Raw genomic sequence first — 21,735 nt, forward strand, 5'->3', positions numbered from 1 at the left:
TTATAGGTCTTTCGTTAAGATATAATTATAATCGTAGTTATAGTAGATATAATATTAATGAACTAATTATCTATACCTTTTATACTTATCTTTAATTTTAAATGTAATATACTTTAAACACTAATAATTATACTATCAATATTCATAATGAATTTGATTTCCTTATAGAAAAATATAAACAGTAAACAAATAATATTTAAAAGAATTACAAATCATCATTAGATTCATTACCATCCCTAGCTAATAGTAATGTAATTAGAGACAATTGGAGCAAGAGCGGAGTTAATATTCATAATTCATACATAAATAGAGTTTATTAGATCTTTTTAATGAACAAAAAACATATCTACTATTGTTATTTGTATAATAACCTCGGCCAATGACCTTAGAAGGTAGTTGAGCATATTGACTAATATCAAGTTAATAGTAGTCTGAATCTTAGCAATTTATATTGTAAAGGCAACTTATAAAATTAAATTAAATACATATATAGGGCGTCTGTCATATTCGAGGGAAAATGAAATGAATAGTAAGGCATTAATAGTAATAGATATAATATTAACCATATAATTATTGTTTAGTATTGTAAAGCTGAAATCCAGCTTCTGATTTATAAACTACTAAGTTAATATAGATACTAAAAGCCTATGTATTTGTAAACCTAGACTGCGTACAAATTATCTATACCCATAGATTATCTGCGAATAATTCGCTTTATAGATTATCTATCAGAAGTTCTACTTACTCTATAGATTATCTATCGAGGCTTTAAAATTACTTACTCTGTATAAATAATTCGTAGATTATTTACAAATAATCCATCTATTCATAAATAGATAAATTATCTACAAATATATAGGTTATTTATGAATAATTTGCGGATTATCTGTAAATAATCCATGAATATATAGATTCTCCGCTTTTTTTGCTTAAAATATAAAGCTATTCCCAGATTATTTTCCAGTTCAAAAGTGATTCAAGCTTAGATTTATACTAATTTTTTTATTAATTATAAAATTATATTAATATTATAAAAGATTATAAATAGTTATATAATATACAAGTAGATGAATATCTACAGATAATCTATGGATTATTTATAGGTTATTTATTCAGATTCTAAATTATCCACTCCGCAGACGGATTATCCGCAAATTATTTATCGAGGTTATTATCCGCTCTACGGATACCCGTTGCGCAGTCTGTATAAACCTTGATTTATAAAAAAAGACAAGTTACTTGCTTATTAGAAAAAAGATTTGAGTAATTCTACAATATAAATATAAAAAGTATATAAAACAATACTAGTTTATAATTGATATCCTTTTTTTATATAATTCCATTCTTTATATATTAGATTTTATATCTATTAAAGTGAATCATTTTATAAGTAAATCAATTATTAGAGGGTTATTTGGATCCTTCGAGAGTTTAGAATAAAGAATAATTTTGATTTCGTTATATAAGATATGTTCTAAATATAAACCATAAGTTAATAATGAAATTATATTTTAAGAAATAAGAAAAACATATTTTGTAATGTAATTGTTCTAAAAAACTAAGCCACACGTTTACTTTCAAAAATTATAGATTGATTTATTTTGTTAGTAATTAAAGGAAAAATAATTATTAAGTTATAGTAATGTAAAATCAATACATAAAAGAAATTTGAAAATTCATATATATCCTGAATTAATTGTAATACATTAATTAATAATATATATAACATAAATATATAATGATATTCTTATAAATAATCGGATACGATATTAAAAGATATTCTACAAAGTGGATTAAGTTAAACCTAATTTTAAGATAGGCCTTTCAAATTCGGAATTTTGTTACAATCTTATATCAATTAATTATAAAATAGGACTTATTAAGTATTAATATTTCCGAATATAAAAAAGATTTTTATAATATTCAAAACTATATTTAATTTATTGAGAGAAAAATTAATATATTAGGAATATCTTTCATATTTGAGTATTAAATCATTTATATCCATTGAAAACTGATCTATTTTATTTTAAGCTTTATAGCAATAATTTCTATTTTCTTTCAATGATTGTAGCTGTTACCCCACGACTATTAATTAAGCTTGACCGACTACACAATTTTTACATCACTATTCGCAGATTGTAGACATCATATTTATTCGCTCTACAGACGATACTCCAATAGGACACTGGCTTGTCATGTCGAAACAAACTGTCTTTGTAAATGGACATGTCTTCGGCGCTGACGGTCAATTCTACGATGCTATAATCATTGATGACGACAAGATCGATCATGTCGGATATGAGCACAATAACGAGGTCCAGTCAGCCCTCCATGATGGAGCAGAGCGGATAGATCTCAAAAACCATCTTGTGGTCCCTAGTTTCATCGATAGCCACACACATTTCCTCATGTACGGGCTTTCGCTGCAGAAACTCGACCTTGGTACGTGCGAGACGCTTGAAGAGATCCGCGCGGCTATCAGGCAATTCGGAAAGGAGAATCCACAAATTCCTCGAATCCAATATCGGGGATGGCTTCAAGCAAGCATAGAAGGACATCCCGTAGCGAGCATGTTGGATGACCTCGACCCTCGTCGAATCTTTGTTGAATCATTTGATCTCCATTCCACTTGGTGCAACACGGCCGCACTAGAAGAGCTTCCCTTGGAAAGCATGAAACCAGTGTGCGGCAAATTCATCTCCTGCGATCAGGACGGAAAACCGAGTAGGCTGCTCGCAGAAAGCGCGCAAATGCTCATTGTCTTCCCGCATCTAATCCGCGTCTGTACTATGAACGAGAAGCGAAAGGCACTGGCAGCCGCCTTCCAAACCTATATTGAGTGCGGATATACGGGGGCAATTGACATGGCAATGGACACTCAAGCATAGGAAGCTCTGAAACTTTATCGTGAAACTAAAGGTCTCCCAATACATATTGCCGCCCATTGGCGTATTCAGTATAGTGACGACACTAACAGAGAGACCTTGTCTCGGAACATAGACGAGGCGATCGCCATACACCAAGAATGGCATCCCTCCAAATTTCCCGACTTTTGTATTGTCGGCGTTAAGCTCGTCTGCGATGGCGTCGTAGATGGATGTACCGCTGCCCTGAGCCAACCCTACACGGGGCTTGTAGATCTCACACAGCCATTCTGGCCGACAGAGGAGATAAATTTTACAGTTCAGCGAGCTGCGAAGGCAGGCTTGCAATGTGCCATCCATGCTATTGGAGACCAAGCCATTTCACAGGTCATCGACGCTATTGCAAGTGCAGAAACCGCAGGCGGCCGCCATCGAATCGAGCACCTGGAGCTCTGCTCGGCCGCCGACAGCAAGCGCCTAGGTGAAATTGGCATCACCGCTTCAATCCAGTCTGTGCACTCCGACCCTGCTCTTTTGAAGGCCTGGCCGAGCCTTATCGATCCTCGCCTTTTAGAGCGAGCTTTTCCCTATAAGGAATTCGTACATAGTCATGCCAGAATTGCTATCGGTACAGACGCACCAACGGCCAAGAATTTACCTCTACCTAATCTTTATAACGCTACGACAAGGAAGTCGGCTCTCGACCCCTCGGTGACAGAGCAGCCACACGAGCAATTTGCGCACCACGCGCTCACCTTGTCTGAGGCTGTCACTGCTGCTACTACGGGGGCCGCATACTCACGTTTTGCAGAAACGTGGACTGGAAGTCTTAAGAAGGGCCTTCGAGCCGACTTTATAGTCGTGGATTCGCAATGGACGCCGGATACGCTCCTTGATGGAAAAATATATCAGACATGGTCTGGCGGTCAGAAAATTTCTGAGTGTTAGTTAAGTAGGTATATAATATATCTAAATGAATGAATATTTGAATGAATTGTATTTAGAAGTATATAGGCATATGACTCTAACTTTTATTCTCATGACTTTTCTGGTGTATATTATTAGTGACGGTGTTATTTGATAGGGGGGGTAGTAGTATAGGTAAAAAAGCTTCTCATTGTGACAAACCTAAAGCTCTCTTCTTTACCATTAGGCTACAACCCCAAAAAGGGACAATTTAAGAGTGAAAGCTCTTAAAGAAGAGAGTCTATATACTAGAGTAATGTAACTCGTCACACTCAATGCTATTACTCTGAATTCGATGAAACATTGATATTTTTTTGAAAGGCTTGAATTAATTTTCTATAACGTGGTTTATTAGTCCGTGCACTGTATTAGTATGTACATCACTTTTACCTCAATTAATACCTTTAACTCATTATTCAATAACTATTGAATTAATTGATTAAAACTATTAAGAAACTAATAATATAACGTATAAGAAACTCGGACATATAAGGAACTTGAACACTTTTTCAATTATTCTATATGCGATTTGTTCTATAAGCTATAATATTCTTTAATTTCAATTTGAATTACTTAAACTATTCTCTAGCTTTTCTTTTTCAATTTTTTCTTCTAATTTTTTGATTAAATATCTTGTAAGTATATGAAGGCTTGTATTATAATAACTATCGTATTGATTATGTAAGAATCAAGAGTGATATATTCTTAATAATTAAGCTATACTAAATAAGGGTAGTAAATTTATTTAACATACCCCTAAATTAATATTCTTATATCTATTCTATTAAGATGTCAAATTTAAGTCCTTTAATTTAAGTAAACTCACAAATATTATATATAATATCATTTGTAAAGGCTTTGTAAGATTACTTACAATTATATCTTCTATAGGAATATACTCAACCTTAATATATCCCTTCACAACCTATTATTATACATAATATCATTAAACATCGATGTACTTAGTACATTAATGAAATTCTAGATTTTTAACTGAAATAATTGATCCCTAATTGTCAGTATATATATATATGATAAAAGTATCTAATGAAATGTAATTAAATTCCTTTAATATTTTCTACAATCATAATACTTTACGTATTGTATAGATCAAACTATAATATTCGAGTTCAATCGAGGAGAATATAATAACAATTTGTTAAACTAATCTTTAAAAGATTAATTCTCCGACTAAAAAGAAGTAATATTTTAATATTAAATGATATGTATATAAGTTCTCAGTATAGTTATTATTCGCGAAGTTATATAGATTCACATCTTCATTAAATTCGAAAGTAATATAAAGATAAATTGTACCTTATAAATAATAAAGTACATATTTGGTTTGAGATATATATTCTGATAAAAAATTGATTAGAAAACAAAAAAAAATGTTAAAGGATATATAATATTTGATTGTATTTGTATAACAGTATATATCTCTAATTCAATTTATTATTAATAAAGCTTGATATTAATTATTAATATTTAACTTATATATAACACTATAAAAAAATTTAATTTTATATTAAAAAGAGTTTTGATAAACTTATAATTCTTCAATTTAAAGTACTTTAATACCTTCTTAATATATATATTTTGGTATAGTTTAATTATACATACTTTTCGATCACAAACAATTCAAATTTCTAGAAAATAGAATACAAATCCTAAATCCTTTATTCAAAAAGTATTCTTCAATCCTGTTTTTATAATAATAAGATTCTCATCAATAGGTTCTATAATCAGAAAGTTATTAATATATATTAAGATTATAATATTAATTACTTTAAAATTCACAGCAAATTCTATAAGTTTGTAAACACCATATCTTTTATTATTATTTAATCTCCAGCACTTTATAATTCAATAATATTAAATCCAAACTTTGTAAATAAAAATCTTAATTATTATTTATATGTTTTATTTTATTTTATAAATACCCATCTTATATATATAACATTATTAATAGTAAATATAATATAGGCTTTTTCAATAAATTCAATAAAAGTAATTTAAAAATATTAAAATAAATTCTATTGAATATCAATCTATGGTTTTTTAAAAATATTAAACTAATTTGGCTTTTTTGTATGATTTATAAAGTTTTATAATAATAAAATCATTATTTGAAAAAATGAATTCTATATTAATAATAATTACCTATATTTTCTTAATAATATTATAACTAATATAATTAAATTTGTAATATATTAACTTCTATATCGATTTTGCTATATATTATATAATCAACATAACAAAATGTTATAATACATTTTCTAATATACAAAATATATTATTATCGAATTTAATATTAAATTTATTATTTGATAAATATACTTTCTTATCTTTAAATTAATCATTTGTTTTATAAAATCTTTTTATTATAAATAAGTAATATATATATTGAAGAGATAATAAACATTATTTAGATAAATTATTAAAACCCTTTTATTTGATAATCTATAATATAATATAATAAAACCCTTTTTATTTGTTTTAATATTTTTATTTTTTATAAATATAATTAGTATATAACCAATTATAACAAAAGAATCTGAATTGAATTAGGTAGTATTAAATAGGCTGCGCAACGAGTACCCGCGGGGCGGATAATGACCTCGACAGATAATTTGCGGATAATTTGTTTGCAAAGTGGATAATTCAAAAATCTGAATGGATAATCTACGGGACAGGTATAAATTACTTGCGGATATTCATCTACTTATATATTGTATAATTATTTATAATCTTTTATAATATTAATATAATTTTATGATTAGTATAAAAATTAATATAAAATCACTTTTAGGCTAAAATAATTTGGGAATAGCTTTATATTTTAAATGAAAAAAGCAAATATATTCATATAATCAATAAATTATTCATAGATAACTCATATATCTGTAGATAATTCATCTATCCGTAGGTGGGTGGATTATCTACAGATAATCTACAAATTATCCATATAAAACAGGTAATTTTAAAGCCTCAACAAATAATCTGTAGAATGAGTAGAACCTCTAATAGATAACCCGCGGAGTGGATTATTCTCAAATAATCTACGGGTACAGATAATTTGTGCGCAGCCTAGTGTTAAAACAATAATCATTAAATACACCTGTATTCGGTTTTTATTTTAAATTTAATAGACTAATATTGACAATTATTATAAATATTATATATACTCTTTTCTTTTTAAATAATTCATTAAAATAAATTGATTTATTATTATTATTATTGTTTAGACTTTGAATAATTAATATATTAATTACTTTTTTTTATAGAATTTCTTTTTCAATTTAAAATAAATCTTTTAATAATCTATTTTTATATAATAAATCTATTTGTTATATTTCTTATAAAAATCTTATTTTTCTTATCCTTTTTGTTTTGAATAGTAGGTATAAAAATCACAATAAATAATATTTTAATTTAATTTCAACTTTTATTAGTAGTATTGGTTTGAAGGGAGGAAAGAATTAAAAGTATAGTTTTGTTAATTGATTTTGAATATTAGCTTTAAGTTTATTATAACCAATAAAATTGTAAAGTACTTATATATCTTAAAGTATATTATTTTATATAAGGAAAGATATTTAGCTTTTTTAAGCAAAAAACAATAATATTAAATATAATATTGAATTCTTTAATAAATATAAAGTTTATATAATTAATGAAAATAGAAGTATTAATAGCATTAATTTTGATAGAAAAATCTAATCCTTTATAATAAACATAAAGTTTCTTTTATATCTTTACTACAGTAGTATATTCTATAATAATACTTTAGTTATTTTTATGAACATTATATTTAATTGTAAGCTATACAATATTATCCTATTAATTATATTCCTGCCATATTTTCAAACTTTCTTTTTAAAAAACCATATACTTTATTTTAATTAATGATTCATTCTTATTGATTATTACTAAGACTTTCAACTTCCTTTTTATATTTAGAAAACAAAGAATCCTAATATTTCGATAAAAAATTAGAAAATTATTTTTAAAAGATAGGAAATTTTCCTTCTTTTTGAAATGAAGATTTGTTATTAATATAATAATTTTGAGATTTGTTATAATGAAGCTTAATAAAATTATAGAAAATAAGTTTGTAATTAAAAAAGGTTGAGGAATAAAAAGGGAAGAATTTATTGATATATTAATAATGTTTTTCAAATTAGAGAAATCTAAATTCATAAATATTCTAATAATAAAAAATTTCTTTAAAGTAAATAATCTTCTCAGAAAAAATAAATATATTTGTTTTAATAATAAAATTTGTAAAAAAAGATTGTATCGAATACTCATTCTAATAATAGAGTTGATTAACATATAAAATAAATAATCACCGGATTAATAATAAAGATTAATAAATAAGTTTAATAATATGTTTTTTATAATACTAAAAACAAAAAGCTTATAATCTTTTATAAGTATATGAAGGTTTGTATTATAATAACTATTATATTAACTATGTAAGAATCAAGAGTAATATATTCTTAATGACTAAGTTATACTAAATGAGAGTAGTGAATTCATTCAATAAAGTATTTATATAATTATTTTAATAGCTTTTTCTTTTTAAATTTTTCCTTTATTTTATATATAATTTTTAATACTTTCTTATTATTAAAAATAAATTAATCTTATAATTTGATTTTCTTATTTTTAATTTTCTTTTTTCAAGTTTCAATTATTTGTTAAATATTAATAAGCTATTTCCAAATTAGAGCAATCTCAGTATTTTGAGATTTTATAATTTTAATAATATTTTTAATAATATTTTTAATAATATAATATATAAGAAACTCGGATACTTTTAGTTTATTATTAATTTGAAATTGTAATAACTTTTATTATATATATTTAATCATTTTTTATATTTGTTTAAATTAAAGAAAGGCTTTAAAAGGCTATAATTATATTTGAATTAAAAGAATTTAAATTAATTAGAAAGGCTATAAAATATTTTGAAATTCTCAAGTTTATTCTAATTAATAGGTTGGCTAAAAAGAAAATATGATTTTAAATTTACAAAATAGTTTAAATTCTTTTAAATATAAAAGAAAATATTTTTATATAATAAATTTTATAATTTATTATTATTAGATTCCTTATTACATTTATATTAGTAAAGAAGGTAGTTAATGAAATTCGTTTTCAATATATTCAAATCACATTATTTCGAAATCCCATTTCAATAAAATGCCATTTATAAATTACAAATGAATTTATAGATTCCAAAAATAATATTTAGAATTTAAAATATACTATTTATATTAATTAAAATCTAATAAAATTAAAGAGGTAATTTTAAAGAATATTTAGATTTAGTTTAATATATTTCGTGTATATCTTATTAAACAAAAATATAAATTAAATAATATATATAATATAAATGAAACAAAATTTAAAATTTAAAATATTTAAAATACATATATTATAATTGATTCTATTTAGAAATCAAATCAAAAATTATAATTAATAAACAAAAATAAATAGTTATATTTAAATATATTAATATAATTGAAAAGGCTTTGTTATCTATAATTATTTTCAAGATTTAAAATATAAATTCTATATAAATTCCAAAGGATATATTTCAAAGCTAATAGTTCTTTATTAGTATAAATAAATAAATCTCAAATAATTATAAATTAAAATAATTAAAAAGGGTTTTCGAATCAGAATGTAAAAAAGTATTAAATATTCAATCTCGATTTTTGATTATGAATAATCATTTAAATTATATTATAAATAGTTTTATTATTTTTTATATAAAGAATAATATTGATTTATTTATATTATCTTTTAATTATTTTTACTTACTTAAATCACTTAATATTATAATATATAAACTAATAAAACAATATTATGCTTTAAAGATTAATCAATATTCTCGAATTAATATAAAACAAATCTAAAAAACTAAATAATAAAACTCTTTCAAAAAAAAAAAAAGTATTGTATTCTTTTAATATTAAAACTGACTAAAAAAACTAATTTAATATCTTTTTCCTTATAAAAAGTATTTAATATATTATTATTTATTTCCTTTCAATAATCTTCTATTTTATAAATAAAGACTTCTAATTAAAATCTAAATTTATCTATATTTAGAAATTCTTTTTCAAATAGAATAGAATTAAAATAAGCAAATTAAATCTTTAATATAACTTTAATAAATAATAGTTCTTTTATATTACTAATTTGTTAATATATTTAAAAAATGATTAGATAGTTCTATTTCGAAAATAACTTTCTAATATTCAGAAAGTAATTAAGATTTGAAAGAAAAGAATTAAAAATAAAAGAATCAATTTATAGAATCAATTTATTTTTTGTTGGAACACGTGACCAACAACGTGACATTACATATCATGCTTTACCCCATATACGCATGAAGTGTGTATGTGGGGGTAGTACATGTATATAGATATAGCAATTCCTTTTTTATATGAAGAGGGTAGATAGAAATAAATAATCCTTTTACCCATACATATTGTGTATATATTCTTTATCAAGTCTGCCCAACATTTTTAATATTAAAAAAGTTTTAAAAATGATATATAAACTGTCGGAGCGTATGATCACATGCTTAAGCGAATCACATGATTCTTCCTATTATATATATAATGGGAAGAATCATATCTTATTCTAGATCATCTCAATTTATATTATTCATTTTATATAGGCTATACAGTACTGTATATGGTGATTTGAGTTGACGACTCCTCTCTCTCAAGTGATCCCAACATACACATAAAGCTTAAAAGCATTATAACAAGGTTAAAATAACTCAGGAATTATGATATAATCAATCCCCTAAGAACTAGCTTATTTAATAGGAATAAATATTGAATTTTATATACTAATTTCTTTGTAATATTAGTATATGTAAAGACTTATATATTTATATAGGCATTTGAGCGATTAATATGGAGTTCTGATTAAATTACAAAAGTAAACAAAGAAATATATTAAAGAATATTTATTTCAATATGATTATATTAATATATAATTACTCAGTAATAATTTAATTTCTTAGCTTATTATTCTTGTTTTGAATAAATATAAATATTAAAGTTGTTAATTTAAAATCTATAAACGAAATATTATTAGATAGTATTATAATAAGGTTTATAATTAGAAGAGGATAGTAGATAAGGAAATATTTTGATTAATTAAATTATAATATTAATTTGGGATAAAGAGAGGGAGACTTTAAATTGTTAATGAAATTAAAGAATAAAAGTAGAAATGTCAGGTAAGTTGAGTTATAATATATAATATGGGAAAAGAAATCGATGATTTAAATACTAGTAATAATGATAATAAAAAAAGCGAAAATGATTAGGATAATATTGAAGATTAGATTATTTAAGATATTAGAAAATAAAAGGGGTGAAGTATAATAATAATGATTATAAATATTAAAAGAAGTATCTATTATTGAAATAGATTTATGGTTATAATTGTTACGGGAGCTGCCTCTAGGGTCACGTGGAAGTGTCTAGAGATCTCTCGAGATGGTTTAGATTAAACTTCAAGTAGGAATTCAATAAGGTTATAACTAATTACAATTCTTGTAATTATAGTAATGAAACTAATGATTGTTCTTGAGCACAAAGCTCTATATCCTAATGAAACTCATTTGTTATATAGACCTTCGTCATCTGGAGCCCCTAGGATTCGTATGCTCCTGGAGCCCGTAGCTCCCTAAGGCTCCCTCATGTGACACGCGAATGTGTCATGTGATGTCTGTCGTAACAATAATATACTAAGTAGAATAAAATGTTAAACTAATTCAAGTATAATTTAATTAAAATATTTTGTTATACTTATATATCTGATTTAAAGAAGCTATAATTGGAATGATTATTATATATATAGAATCGAATTTTGAAGTATTATTTGAATACATTGAAAGTAATAGATTATAAGAATATATTAAAGTAATAAGTATTCCTCAAAAATAAAGTTGTGAATTAATATCCATTTGAATTACTATAAAATGCCAAAAGTGTGGATAAATATAATCGAATCTTTACATATTCCATTTATTATATAATATATATAACATTATTAAAGAATTATATAAATGAAATAGATATATTAAAATTATTTTTAAAGGTTTTAATATTATTACTCAATTATTATATCAAATTTGATTATGATTATAGAAACTGGAATGAAATATACTAATATATAATGGAAATATATTTAAAGAATTCAGGGCAAATTGAATAAACCTATTTTTACAAATAATAAGGCTGAAGATCAATCATTAACCAATACTTTGATGTATTTGCATATATTAACGATGATGCAGGACAGAACTCACAAGGACTATCCAAAAAGCAACAGAAACGTGTATACTCAAAGTTGTTTCAATCAAAAGAGCTAAACCATGGTGGTCACCCGAGTTGAAAGATCTTCGAAAAGAGCTAGGAAAAGCAAAGCAATTAATCGAATCAAATCGAGAGAACCCGAATCTTAAGGAAGAATATCGAATTGCTAGAAACAAATACTTTCAAGCTATTAAAACAGCGAAAAAGGATCATTGGAATGATTTCCTAGAAAAGGAGGATACACAGACAGTTTTCAAAGCAATGGCCTATACTAAAGACTTTCAAGACCAAAAGATACCAAATATTGCAACAGAAAGCTCTTTTGAAGGAAAATGCGTCGCTTTCAGATCGACTTTATTCCCACCCCCTCCTATTACTCCAAAACCACAATGGGAAGGGTATAAACAATCCCAAAAATGGGAATGGCCTAGTCTTTCCCAAATCGAATTAAGAAACGCCTGCTCAGCTAAAATTCAAGGAAAGACCCCTGGCCCAGATGGAATTACTCAAGAGATCATTACAAAAGCTTACAAAGCTATTCCACAAGTCAATAAGAAGACCTCAACATTATTCATGGATATAAAGGGAGCATTCGATCACGTCTCAGAAAACCGATTATTGGATATCTAAGTCAACTACCCCACTTTCCGACCACCCCCTCTTTTCGACCACCTCAAAAACCACACCGCTTTGAGTAATTATAAAATTTATACTTTGAATAACTCAACAATGCTTTAATCAATTGATTTGAAATTTTGATATTATTATAATTGTGATATGAAGAATAGATATACCGAAGAAGATATCGCAGAGGCTCTTAGAGCGATTACAAATGGAGCAAGCATACGAAGAGCTAGCTTGGATTATGGTGTTCCACGTACCACACTTCACGATCGAATATATGGTGGAGTTTCGCATCAAAAAGGCGCCCAAATACTTCAAAAGTTATCTCCAATTCAGGAGAATCGACTAGCAGAATGGATATTAGTACAGGAAGCTCTTGGTACTAGCCCTACACATCGTCAAATCAGAGAGATGGCAGAGCACCTCCTTATTGTACGAGGGGAGGATCCCTCACTTGGAAAGAAATGGATACATAGCTTTTTTCGAAGGCATCCTAATATTGGAACTAAGAAGCAACATCAAATCGATTCTGCACGAGTTTCAGGTGCTACATCTGATATTATTAAGAAGTGGTTCCGGAACCTCGCAATCCCTGAAATCAAGGCTATTAAGCCGGCCAACAGATAGAATATGGATGAAGCAGGTATAATGGAGGGTCAGGGTCTTAACGGACTAGTAGTAGGAAGCACTGATCGAAGATTTATTCAAAAAAAGCAACCTGGATCTCGAATTTGGACCTCTTTTATAGAATGCATTTCAGCCAATGGAAAAAGCATTACTCCCCTTGTAATATATAAGGGAAAATCAGTTCAACAACAATGGTTTCCAACAGATTTGACTCTATTCAAGGGTTGGAACTTTACCGCTACAGAAAATGGATGGACTACAGATGCTACAGCTTTAGAATGGCTGAAAAAGATCTATATCCCTCAAACTACCCCTATTCAGCCGGAAAATTCAAGACTCCTCATTTTGGACGGACACGGAAGCCATGAAACTACAGCATTTATGTTAGAATGCTTTAATAACAACGTATATCTCTTACTTCTCCCACCACATACGTCACACGTACTACAACCACTCGATTTATCTGTGTTCTCACCCCTAAAAAGTGCATATCGAATCGAACTTAATAAATTAAGTCTATTATCCGATTCCTCACCAATTGGAAAGCGCAATTTCCTTTCTTGCTATCAGAAGGCTAGAATAGAAGGTTTAACTATTCAAAATATCAAGTCTGGGTGGCAAGCTAGTGGTCTTTGGCCCAAAAATATGGCTAAACCTCTTATGAGTCGACTTTTGCTTGAAAATAGCAATAGAGAGGTTTTATCACTTAATCCTGAATCTGATGATGATCCTATTCTTCAATGGAATATATATTCATCGTTTATTCAATGGAAAACCCCTCAAAAAGGAGCCGATATCAGAAAATATAGAGATATAATGATTCAAGAGAAGGAGATCGATTTGCCAACACGAAGATTACTATTTCGCAAGATTATAAAAGGATTCGATGCTAAGGATTATGAACTCTTAGAGGCAGAGAATAAGATTAGAAAGCTAGAATATCAATTAGATGAAGCATTACCTAGAAAAAGGCGAAAGGTTGTGGTATCTCCAAATTCGAAGTTCGCAGGGATTAGAGCTATAAGGCGTACACAAATTGAAGCTGGAGATCGTGAAGATGAGGTAGATGATAGCTCTAGTGCTATAGAAAGTGATTCTACAGGCGATTTCATTGAAGTTCAATAGTTATTGAGTTATTAAAGTTTTAAGTGTAGATAATATGAATTTTTTAGGTGGTCGGAAACAGGGGGTGGTCGGAAAGTGGGGTAGTTGACTTACAAGAAGTTAAGATTATCAACGAATCTTATCTCCTGGATAGCTTCATTTCTTCAATAAAGACAACTAAAACTATCCTTTAACAATCAAATTGAAACTTTCAAGCCAATTTCGACCGGAATACCATAAGGCAGCCCAATTTCTCCAATTCTCTTCCTTATATACATTAGGGACCTCTTTTTATCCAAATCTATTAAATTTCTTTCCTATATTGATAATATTGTCCTAATCACCAACTCATCTATATAGAAGAAGAATATCAAATCTCTAGAAAGAGCTACAAAGCAAATATACGAACTCAGCTCAAAGAATGCTATTCAATTCGATTTAGCAAAAACAGAGCTAATGCACTTTTCGTTATCCAAAATAACGAAAAACTATCCAATCACACTACCCAATTCGGAAACAATTATACCTCAATCTCTAATTAGATGGCTGGGAATATGGTTCAATCCGAATCTCAAATTCGATCAACATGTTAATATTCGAATCACACAAGTGAAAGGAGTTTTCCATCGAATGGCCCGATTAGCTAATATTGAAAAGGGCCTTAGTCCTAAAGCCCTCAAACAGCTATATATAGCATATATGACTAATATAGCCGATTGCGGTTCAGTGGTTTGGTGGAAAGGTCAAACACAGTTCAAGAATATGATGCAGTCACTTCAAAACCTAGCTCTTCGAAAGATATTAGGAGTTTTCAAAACTGCCCCAATTCTTTCAATGGAAGTAGAAGCAGGCCTAAAACCCTTAAAAATTCGATTAGATTCGAATATTAAACAATATGCATTCCGTTTAGCTAAACTTTCATTAAACTATCCAATCAATATCGAAAAAGCATCACTAATCCAATATCAGGCCAATTTGGATGTGATCCCTATTCCTTGAAGACAACGATATAAACCTACTCAACTGGATAGAATCAGAGAATCGATAAACCAGGACTTCAACCCTTCCTCACTCAAAAAGATCATTCATTTTAACTTCCTCTTATAGAAAAGAGAAATCCCTTTCCAAATTAACATTAGCAATTCGTTAAAAGAAGATACTGCTATCCTTTATAATATTGTTTTCAAACACAGGGATAAGAATACTACCTATATTTACACTGATATCTTCTTTATTGAGAAGAAAATTGGTATTGGAATAGGCATAATAGCTATACAATTAAATAATCGAATTCTATATTAAGAGCGAAGCAATATTAATACTAATCAATTGGTATATAATAGAGAGCTTTTTGGAATTATAAAAACTATCGAATATACTAGCTCAATTGCTTATACTAAACAAAAGTTCAAAATCTATTTGGATAATCAAGCTTGTCTATAATTATCGCTTAAAAACTCCTTCAGATTACCTAGGACAAGCCAACCAGATAAGAGCAATCAAAGCAGCAGAAGCTATCAGAGCAAAAGGAGCCGAAATCTCTTTAAATTAGGTTCCTAGCCACACCTCAGTCAAAGGAAACGAGCTAGCAGATAAGCTAGCCAAAGGAAGCAACCGCAATACAACCCACCTCGAACGAAACAAGCTTTGGACTACTAGGTATAATTGTCAAAGAATATGCCTCAGATTAATAGCTTGATACTCTCAACCAATACGAACTCAGATCAAGCCAATCCCCATCCACTTACTCGAAACTATTTCCATAGAAAATAGGTTCCAAAATCAAGCTACCAAGCGGAACTAGTAGAAATACTGCTAGCGCATTCTTTCAACTCAAATTAGGTCATGGATATATCAAATCCCATTTACATCGTTTCAAACTCATTAATAACAGATATATATGCAACAACATTGAGGCACCACAACACCTTCTTATTAGCTGTCCTATATATAAAGCAGAAAGGAAAGAAATCTTTAAGAAAATTCCATTATCCAAAATCACTATACAATTCATATTGCATACAAAAGTAGGTATTGAATTAGCTATCAAATTCATCAATATTACCAAAATCGCTACAAGGGTATGGCACCTAGCAAGGACTCTTGAACAAGAAGTTATAGAGGAAGGAGTAGGGTGGAAGAGGAGAGAGGAGAAGAGAATGAAGAAGAAGCAGTTGGGGAAATAAGAGAGGTTTTTGACCTCCTTACAATTTCTTCATTTTCATAATTTTCTTACTATATGCAATGCGTATAATGAGCGCGCACTGTTCCCTAACATTTGTTTTCACTTCCCCAATTAGATCATATCCAATATTGTAAATTAAAAAGTTATCTGTTAGGCCCGTAGGGCCTAGCCGTCCTATATAGTCGTGGACTGAAAACGGACGTTAATAAAATCAATCAGTCAATCAAAGGCGTGTCTGAAATACACAATCTTTCAGAACTACTTCTTGAGGTGAATATTGAACTGGTGTCACCTCGATTTGAAAAAACACTATTCTGGTGTGTGTTGCATATATTATGTTTCTTTGTCTTCCTCTTCTTAATATTTTCTCATTCACTGCCTCCAACATCAAAGGGGTTATTGTATAGCACTATCAACAAATTGGATCATATATCAACATATGAACTAATAAGATTAGTACAGAAAACACACCCTTTATGACATATAAAAAATCTCCCTTAAAATTGCACCATAGTTTCTTGCGGGCTTTAAAACATACTCCCTGTGGTTGAAGTTGACTGGATCGTGGATAAAAGTAGATATATTGCTGCCCATCTAATTATACTGGTGGAATTAACTTGTAAATATTTAACACTATGAAAATAAAATTGTTGGAGGTAATTTTCCAGAATATAATAATAATAATAATATTCTAGTAATAGTGGAAGACATAGTCACTTTAGCTTGAAGGACGAATCGAATATAATATAAGAGTTGAATTGAAGACAAATTATAAAAGAGAGCTTTATTGAGCTGAATTTGCTTGCTTTTTCCTAGGTTTTCTTTAAAGAATATCCTAGGTTTATATAGTTTATAATGAAATTCTAGTAGTTTCTATGCTTATAAATAAGATCGATTTAAATCGAATCTTACAGAATCATTTTATATTATAAAAGAAAAATACAACCAATCAATTTAGTTAATTTATTATCAATCTTCCATATAATTTCATCTTATTCTATTTCATTATAAATCAATTTGATAAGAGATATAGCTATATTATAATATAATAATATAATTTTATAATATAAAATTATATTATACTTATATTATTAATATATATATAATTTGATTAGTAAGATATTAATAAGTGATTTAGTATACTTATTATAGAATCTCACAAAAATAAAACCCGAACTGGTGATCAAATGAATGTGTTGGGACAGGGATCATGTGACTACGCTAGCGTTGACGCTAGCGTCTTCCGACACTACAGCAATACGTTTCGTAGCCCTAGCTTTTAGAACCTCAAGCAATATAACAACAGTGTGAACCATAGTACTATATTGACTTCACCATCCCCATGGTGATACCAACAGAATGGTATCCTTCTCATTCTCACCCACCGATTTTCACCTCCAACAATCATTTTCTCAATATCCCCCTGCTCCTCACTCCTCTCCAACTGTTAAACCTTTAAACTCTTTTCTTGATCTCGATCTCCGCTGCCTGATCTGGAGTAATTACAATATCAATACTGAAGTTTTCCGGTCTTCCTCCTCCCTTCATCTCTGTATCCCCAACATTTCTGAAGTCCCATCCTCTCAACAACTCTATCATGATTATTTTTATTTCAACTCCTGCGAAGAAACGACCTGGACATGCGTGGTTACCTATTTAAATGTTAATTATTGATTCTTCAGAGGACTCTTCATTTTTAAGACTGGGCTTAGGTGAAATTGACAGGGGATTCAATGAATTTGTGAGAGATGAGAACAGGAAATAGGGAATACATACCATGACCAAAATTCAAGGCTTCCTTACTTGTTGACACATATTGATATTTGGATTCATTTCCTGGAATCTCACGGATTGAAGCAAAGCGGAAAGGAGAGAAAATACTGGGAGGATCGAGTTGGGGCATAGTGGAAGGATCGTGGGGAAGCGAAGAGAGATCGGGGTTCGCCATGTTGAGTACCTGGGCATCGTATCCTATGCGGGTCCCTTTGGGGATAGTGTGGCCGGTAGACAGGTGAAGAGGAGCGGTTGTTATGCGGATGTTTGAAACTGGTATTTGTTAGATTGTTTTCTTTTATTTTCCATACTTTATCGTGATGTGAATTGGAAAAAGAATGGTCAACTTACTTATGTTAGGAGGGTTCAACCTCTGACTTTCTTTCAAGAGACTATCCAATTTCTTGAGTTTTGCCATTGACTGTTTCTTCAAATATTTCTTTCCGCCGCCATCAACTTCAAATCCATCTTCTGCGATCACCTGTTCGATTTCTTCGCGGAGAGGTGCGATAAATTCCGGATGGGAAGCGAGATCGAATAAGATATGACAAACAGCCATAGTCGTTGTACGAATTGAAGCGAACGATAGATTCAACTGGTTTATGGCTAAGTTGTAAGGGTTCTCTCTAAGCTCCGGACTTGTGTGCTTCATAATCCAGCTAACAAACGTTCCCTGATCATCATCAAATTCATCACCCGAGTCCTCTCCAATTCCTTTTCCCTCTTTGAACCTCCGAATACATTGATTGATAAGTGGCTTCAACAACTCTGCTGCCTTTTCCGTATGTGCTTTCACCTTCTTAACGTCTGGTAGGAACGGTACTACAAAGTATCTTGTCCATGCCGGCCATTCAGTCGCAGCATTCTTCGCTTTTATACAATCGATCGTGTATTGAGTGCTGGTTTGAAGCCACTCTTTATTTCTGCTAAGAGGTCTTCCCACGGCGACTCTCCCGCTAACTAATGCCACGATCCTTACTACTTTCTCAAACAAAACCACTTTAGTCCAGGATTCGCTCGTGCCAAATTCTGTATCTAATGCATAGTGCGTTTCATCTTTGAGAGCACCAGCAACTGATGTAGTATGACGAGTTAAATCATTTTTGATAGTTTTAACGAGGACGGGTGCATCCTGGCCGACTTTGGTATGGGCTGAGAGGAACATGCGGTCAATTTCTTTCTGGAAGGATGCCTTTTCTTCGGCGAGGAAGCGGACTTCGTCAAGAGTGCAATGGGGTAGGACAACCAGGGGAGGATCGCTGGGGAGGATGAAGGGAATGTTAGGGTACTGATTTGTGAGTTAGAATACTGGAATCCCAAGGGACGAATAGCTGATGGAGATATCCTTACTTTGGCCGTTCCTTCACGTAATTCCTTTTGCCAATGATCAGCACCTGGTTTTCCCACAATTGGAAGATCCAACTTTTGGGGCCGAGAAAGTATGGCTTTAATAACATAGGCTAGAACAAGCAACGCTGAAGCACCTAAGAAGAGTGGTGATATGGTCATGTCTTTGCTTTTATCGAAGAGTGCTGGCGACATCTTGAAAAATATTCGATGTATGTCCTTAGCTCAAGCAATTCATATGTCTTCAGCAGTTATAAAACCCAAGACTGAAATCAAGTAACTGAAGCTCATCCAAAGCTTCCTTGTTACCAAAAAAAGGCAATGGAAACAAAGATGTAGAAATATTGAATGGTCCAGAATTCAAGTTTTTTATGAGGGCAGCGAAGACTTATTTATTATATACTCGGCTCGGACATCATTACCCAGCCGCATAATTTGTTGCATTGTTCATTTGATTCTCAACCTAGGATATGTTGAACTAACCATCTGACATATGCAGTATGTAAATACCATTGATATACCGTTGATATACCATTGATATACCGTTGATATACCGTTGATATACCATTGATATACCGTTGATACACCTATTATATTGTCACTATCCCCTAAGACGCGTCAATTGGGCTCCGAAAGTGGTCCGTGCATCGAGCAAAAGCATCAATAACTTCGTAAATAATATTAGAAATAACAGTCTTTGTAATAAATTTGAAAATTGATATCTATTGAAATATTAGTAATAAGTTACGTTATAAGAAATATCAATATTGGTTTCTTTTGAGATTCATTTTATTCAATCTTGAAATTTGAAGAAAATGATGATTTTTGAACTCACTTTTCCTATATCTCAAAAACTATCAATTATTTCGAGGTTTTCTGATTATCAAATAGATTTATATAAAATTTAAGTTTTTTTATAAATAAATTTCGATGAAATAATGATTGGTTATTTGATTTTGAATATCAAAAAAGCCTGAATTTTAGTGTATTTTGAAGTGTACAGGGTCATGATATGTATCGAGGATTCACCCAAACTGATCATTCAAACCAAAGAGTGACTCTGAGGGTTGTAGTGAATCCTTTTTCGTATAAAGTAGAATAAGATTAAGCATAGATTTCAATTTAAGTTTAGACTTAACAACCTTAAGCTTTTCGACTTGTGAGGAATAACATCTCGGCAAAACTAGAAGCTCTTTGAATGAAACGATTCTTTCATTTATCAAGATGAAAATAAAGGACAAGCTTTCAGAAGCGACTAGATTAGACAGCCCCTCTTGCTCCGGGAAATAATTCGCCGGAGAAAAAAACCTTAAGAAATTTGCCAACATTTAGGTGCTGACAACCATTAACCACTTTGAGAACATACACGATCTTTCCTCACATTGACCATCAAGTTATCCTTGTTTCTCAAAGATGAACCTTGTCTTAAAACAAGGTGGGATATGTAAAATGAATATTCACCCTGTCCAAGGGTACTACATAGTACTCTACTTGCTAGGATCTTGGAGTACAAAGATTATCCCTCTGTCGCAGGGACAATCATCCGAACCTAGGATAGGATCTAAAGCATTTACGAATAGCACTTCGGTGTTCTATCCGGATCCAAATAGGCTATTCGACTGCAACTTGCAAGGTCTATTATCATCTGCTGTATTGTGTACTACCCCGCAATTTCACTTTGATTTCTTTGGCTAGATCTCCTTTTTCCCTGAAACAAAATCTATTCTCTATAAGCTCTTTATTGTAATTTGCGTCGATTTTATCCTCCGATAGTAGCATCCCCCAGTAAAGCATGTCACGAGGACCATAAATTTCTATATCACGGGCTCCTCTCTCCTCTGTTTCTCGTCATCACTCAGATTGAGCAATCCACACCTTTTTATTT

The 21,735-nt window shown here is 29.7% G+C and overlaps 5 protein-coding genes across 5 annotated transcripts; 4 read left to right on the forward strand and 1 right to left on the reverse strand.

The window, feature by feature from the left end:
• Window positions 1–2,198: 2,198 nt before the first annotated feature.
• On the forward strand, window positions 2,199–3,815 carry EAF01_012045 (uncharacterized protein; the record flags this gene model as incomplete). Its single annotated transcript, XM_038920303.1, has 2 exons — window positions 2,199–2,783; window positions 2,892–3,815. The coding sequence occupies 2 exons, from the start codon at window positions 2,199–2,201 to the stop codon at window positions 3,813–3,815; spliced, it is 1,509 nt and encodes a 502-aa protein (XP_038764208.1).
• Window positions 3,816–12,451: 8,636 nt separating this feature from the next.
• Window positions 12,452–12,820, forward strand: EAF01_012046 (uncharacterized protein; the record flags this gene model as incomplete). The annotated part of the gene is made up of 1 exon (XM_038920304.1): window positions 12,452–12,820. One exon carries the CDS (start codon window positions 12,452–12,454, stop codon window positions 12,818–12,820), a length of 369 nt encoding a protein of 122 aa, XP_038764209.1.
• Window positions 12,821–12,967: 147 nt separating this feature from the next.
• EAF01_012047 (uncharacterized protein) lies at window positions 12,968–13,441 on the forward strand (the record flags this gene model as incomplete). The annotated part of the gene is made up of 1 exon (XM_038920305.1): window positions 12,968–13,441. One exon carries the CDS (start codon window positions 12,968–12,970, stop codon window positions 13,439–13,441), a length of 474 nt encoding a protein of 157 aa, XP_038764210.1.
• A 21-nt stretch (window positions 13,442–13,462) lies between these two features.
• EAF01_012048 (uncharacterized protein) lies at window positions 13,463–14,566 on the forward strand (the record flags this gene model as incomplete). The annotated part of the gene is made up of 1 exon (XM_038920306.1): window positions 13,463–14,566. One exon carries the CDS (start codon window positions 13,463–13,465, stop codon window positions 14,564–14,566), a length of 1,104 nt encoding a protein of 367 aa, XP_038764211.1.
• Window positions 14,567–17,773: 3,207 nt separating this feature from the next.
• On the reverse strand, window positions 17,774–20,186 carry EAF01_012049 (uncharacterized protein). Its single transcript, XM_038920307.1, has 4 exons — window positions 19,854–20,186; window positions 18,855–19,791; window positions 18,507–18,776; window positions 17,774–18,382 (listed from the first exon to the last, which is right to left on the reverse strand). Exons 1-4 carry the CDS (start codon window positions 20,043–20,045, stop codon window positions 18,186–18,188), a joined length of 1,596 nt encoding a protein of 531 aa, XP_038764212.1. The 5' UTR covers window positions 20,046–20,186; the 3' UTR covers window positions 17,774–18,185.
• Between the last annotated feature and the right edge of the window lie 1,549 nt (window positions 20,187–21,735).

This window comes from Botrytis porri (genome assembly GCF_014898465.1).
Source record: "Botrytis porri strain MUCL 3234 chromosome Unknown BPOR_030, whole genome shotgun sequence".
Lineage (NCBI taxonomy): Eukaryota > Fungi > Ascomycota > Leotiomycetes > Helotiales > Sclerotiniaceae > Botrytis > Botrytis porri.

Excerpts from the sequence above, each read along its gene's own strand:
- EAF01_012049 (XM_038920307.1), bottom strand. The coding sequence starts at position 20,045 with ATGTCGCCAGCACTCTTCGATAAAAGCAAAGACATGACCATATCACCA. Across the intron at positions 18,777-18,854 it reads GTTGAACCCTCCTAACATAA|TTTCAAACATCCGCATAACA; the intron begins GTAAGTTGACCA and ends AACAAATACCAG. Across the intron at positions 18,383-18,506 it reads AGCCTTGAATTTTGGTCATG|GTAACCACGCATGTCCAGGT; the intron begins GTATGTATTCCC and ends ACATTTAAATAG.